The sequence below is a fragment of the Arachis stenosperma genome, chromosome 6 (assembly GCF_014773155.1).
Source record: "Arachis stenosperma cultivar V10309 chromosome 6, arast.V10309.gnm1.PFL2, whole genome shotgun sequence".
Taxonomy (NCBI): domain Eukaryota; kingdom Viridiplantae; phylum Streptophyta; class Magnoliopsida; order Fabales; family Fabaceae; genus Arachis; species Arachis stenosperma.
Genome location: NC_080382.1, coordinates 90,449,565 through 90,452,326, shown reverse-complemented (window position 1 = coordinate 90,452,326; position 2,762 = coordinate 90,449,565). Strand labels below are relative to the sequence as shown.

Sequence of the window (2,762 nt, the reverse complement as noted above, 5' to 3'; positions counted from 1 at the left end):
CGCGCAAATTGGCCCATGCGATCGCATGCCCCATGCGATCGCGTCACTTGCACAATACCAATCCTACGCGACCGCGTGAGCGACGCGATCGCGTCGCATAGATTGCACATCACCCCAAAAAGAGACAGAGAGTTGTGCTGAAACGGCGCTGGAGTCGTGCGTTTAGCACGAATTCTAGCGACGCGATCGCTAGACCAACGCGAGCGCGTCAACCTTCATTCCCCCCTCTCATGCGATCGCGCGCCCTACGCGATCGCGTCACTCCCATTTTCGCCCCAACCATGCGACCGCGTGCTCCACGCGGCCGCGAGGATTCAATAATATAACCCCCCCAGCCACGCGAACCCTATCAGTCGCGCAGCCCCCCCTTCACCCCTAACCCTCTTCCCCTTCTCTCTTCTTCTTCCCCCAGCCGCCACGCCACCACCCCGGCGCCGCCGCCGCCCAGACGCCACCGCCGTACCACCCCCTCCCCTTCTCTCTTCTTCCTTCTTCCTCTCTTCCCCCCTCTCCACCACTGCCAACCGCAGCCACCGCCCCCCCACTGCCGGCCACCCAGCCGCGCCCCCCCTCTCCGCCAACCACCCGCAGCCCCCCTTCTTCTATCACTAACCCTAAACCCTCTCCGCCACTGCCCCCCTCAGCCGCCACCGCGACGCCGTGCCCCGCCACCGCACCGAACGCCGCCGCAGCCACTTTCTTCCCCGTTACACCCCTCCCGCCTACCAGGTTCCGCAAAACGCAAATCCTTTTTATCCGTTCGTCGTTTTTCTATAATTTTTTCCGTTTCTGTTCATAATTAGGATAGATAGATATGCATGTTGTAGTGGAACTTTTAGGTTGTTAGGTAGCTTAGGCTGTGGTTAGTGGATCTAGGTCTGTTTACTTGCACTGTTCTTGTTTCTGTTTTATCATAACTGCAATTCTGCTGTTCCTGTAACCTCGTTCACATGCTGTGATTTCTTGCATTTGCTGCTTGTTTCTCTAAATTTTCCTATTTCTATTCATTACTGGTAACTGCAGCAAGTTTTTAAATCATCTGAACTGCTATAATTGCTGTTTATTTTCCGGGACAATCCAATTTTAGCCGGAATGCTGCCCAAATTTTTTGAAAATTATTTTCATTCATGTTTTGGTTTGGCATTTCTGAACTCTGTTTTACTCTGCTTTACCCAGACCATTTCATGAATGCTATGGCAGACTTTCTTATCCTCTTTGATTTCCTGGTTCATAAACTGCATTTGTGATTCACTGATTCCAATTTTTGCTTTTTGTTATTTCTATTCGAATCAGCATCACCCTGTTTCTCTTGTTCGATTATGAGTACTTCTATTCTTACCTGTGAATCACTGTTATATGGAATCTTTCTATGCCACTTACTTTAACCCGCACTTTACTAACTCACTAATTTTAATTTACTAATTTCTTTTTCAAAATTCTAACCATACTAACCCTTTTGATCTCTTTTCTGATTATTTTCACTTTCCTCTAACTTTCTAACCATGGCATATTAATTTTTTCTCCATTTAACATAAATTCCATCACATTTCATTTCCTCATTTTCCTTATTCTCCCTTGACGCTTTGAGTTTCCTTTGTTTACTTGCCTATTTGCTTTTCTATTTTTTTATCCATATCCTGGTTTTCTGTTTTTCAGGATGTCTGCCTCACAAAGGAAAGGTAAAGGCAAGGCTACTGGGAAGCGCAAGCGAGGAGTTTCCTCCCAGTCCATTATTGCTCTAATGCACGATTCTTCATGGCGGGAGAAGAACTTCACACAGCAGGAGAAAGCTAACCAGCTGCTTCCTGCAAATGATCCATTAAAATTTGCGAACTGGTACTGTGAACTGAAGTACCCGACTTTTGCAAACTCCAGAAATCTATACCTGGAACGAACTCTGAAAATTCCAAAAGCCCTCCAGTAGTACACCACTGAGCAAATCAAGCAAAGGGGCTGGTTCTTTCTGGAAAGAACACTAACAGAGGTCAACGCATCTTGGGTCCGGGAATTCTATTGCAACTACTACCTCACCACCCTAGATGCCGTAAACCTGAGAGGAAAATAAATTCTGGTCACTGAAGAGGCCTTAGAGGACATCCTCCAGCTCCCAGCCAAATCCGATCAGCCTGATGGTTTTTCAAAGGCTGAGGAGGACATGAGTCAGATGCAGTTTGATTGGGATGCCGTGAAAGCACGGATAGCTCTCGACCCGACAGTTCCTTGGGAGATGGGTCAGGACACTACCATGCCTAGAGGGATCAAGAGAGCGTACTTAAATGATGAGGCTCGGTTATGGCATCAAATCTTGAGCAACTATGTGATGCCGAGTACTCATGAGATTGAGATCTCGGTTGCCATGATTACCCTCCTCTGGTGTGTGCTGGAGGGTAAGGACCTGTACTTGCCTCGTTTTATCCGGAACTATATGGCCGGGGTCCACGTCCGAGGCACCCTCCCTTTTCCGTATCTAGTTACACAGCTTGGCCGTCGGGCTGACGTGCCATGGGAGGATGCCGATGAGAGACCACCAGCGGCGGATTGCAGGAAGATCATTCCTCACAGCAGGAACTTCCTAGCTTTGGGCTACAGACCACCACCCATCACTGCTACTGATGAGACAGCCCCTCCGTCTGCTGGACCCTCTACATCCACAGCTGCCCCAGCTGCCCCTGCTGCCACCACTGCACCTCCACCCGCATCTGAGCCGGTTTATCGCCTCGTGCACCGTCTATTCCGCCAGCTTGATTAGATGGAGCGCCGTA

General features: G+C 49.2%; 1 protein-coding gene across 1 annotated transcript; it reads right to left on the bottom strand.

Annotated features, from left to right (window-relative positions):
* Positions 1–375: 375 nt before the first annotated feature.
* On the bottom strand, positions 376–1,241 carry LOC130934274 (uncharacterized). Its single transcript, XM_057863860.1, has 2 exons — positions 1,173–1,241; positions 376–771 (listed from the first exon to the last, which is right to left on the bottom strand). Exons 1-2 carry the CDS (start codon positions 1,239–1,241, stop codon positions 376–378), a joined length of 465 nt encoding a protein of 154 aa, XP_057719843.1.
* Between the last annotated feature and the right edge of the window lie 1,521 nt (positions 1,242–2,762).

Coding starts and splice junctions, on each gene's coding strand:
- LOC130934274 (XM_057863860.1), bottom strand. CDS start 1,241: ATGCAGTTTATGAACCAGGAAATCAAAGAGGATAAGAAAGTCTGCCAT. Junction 772..1,172: donor GCATTCATGAAATGGTCTGG/GTAAAGCAGAGT, acceptor AAAAAATTATAG/AAAAACGACGAACGGATAAA.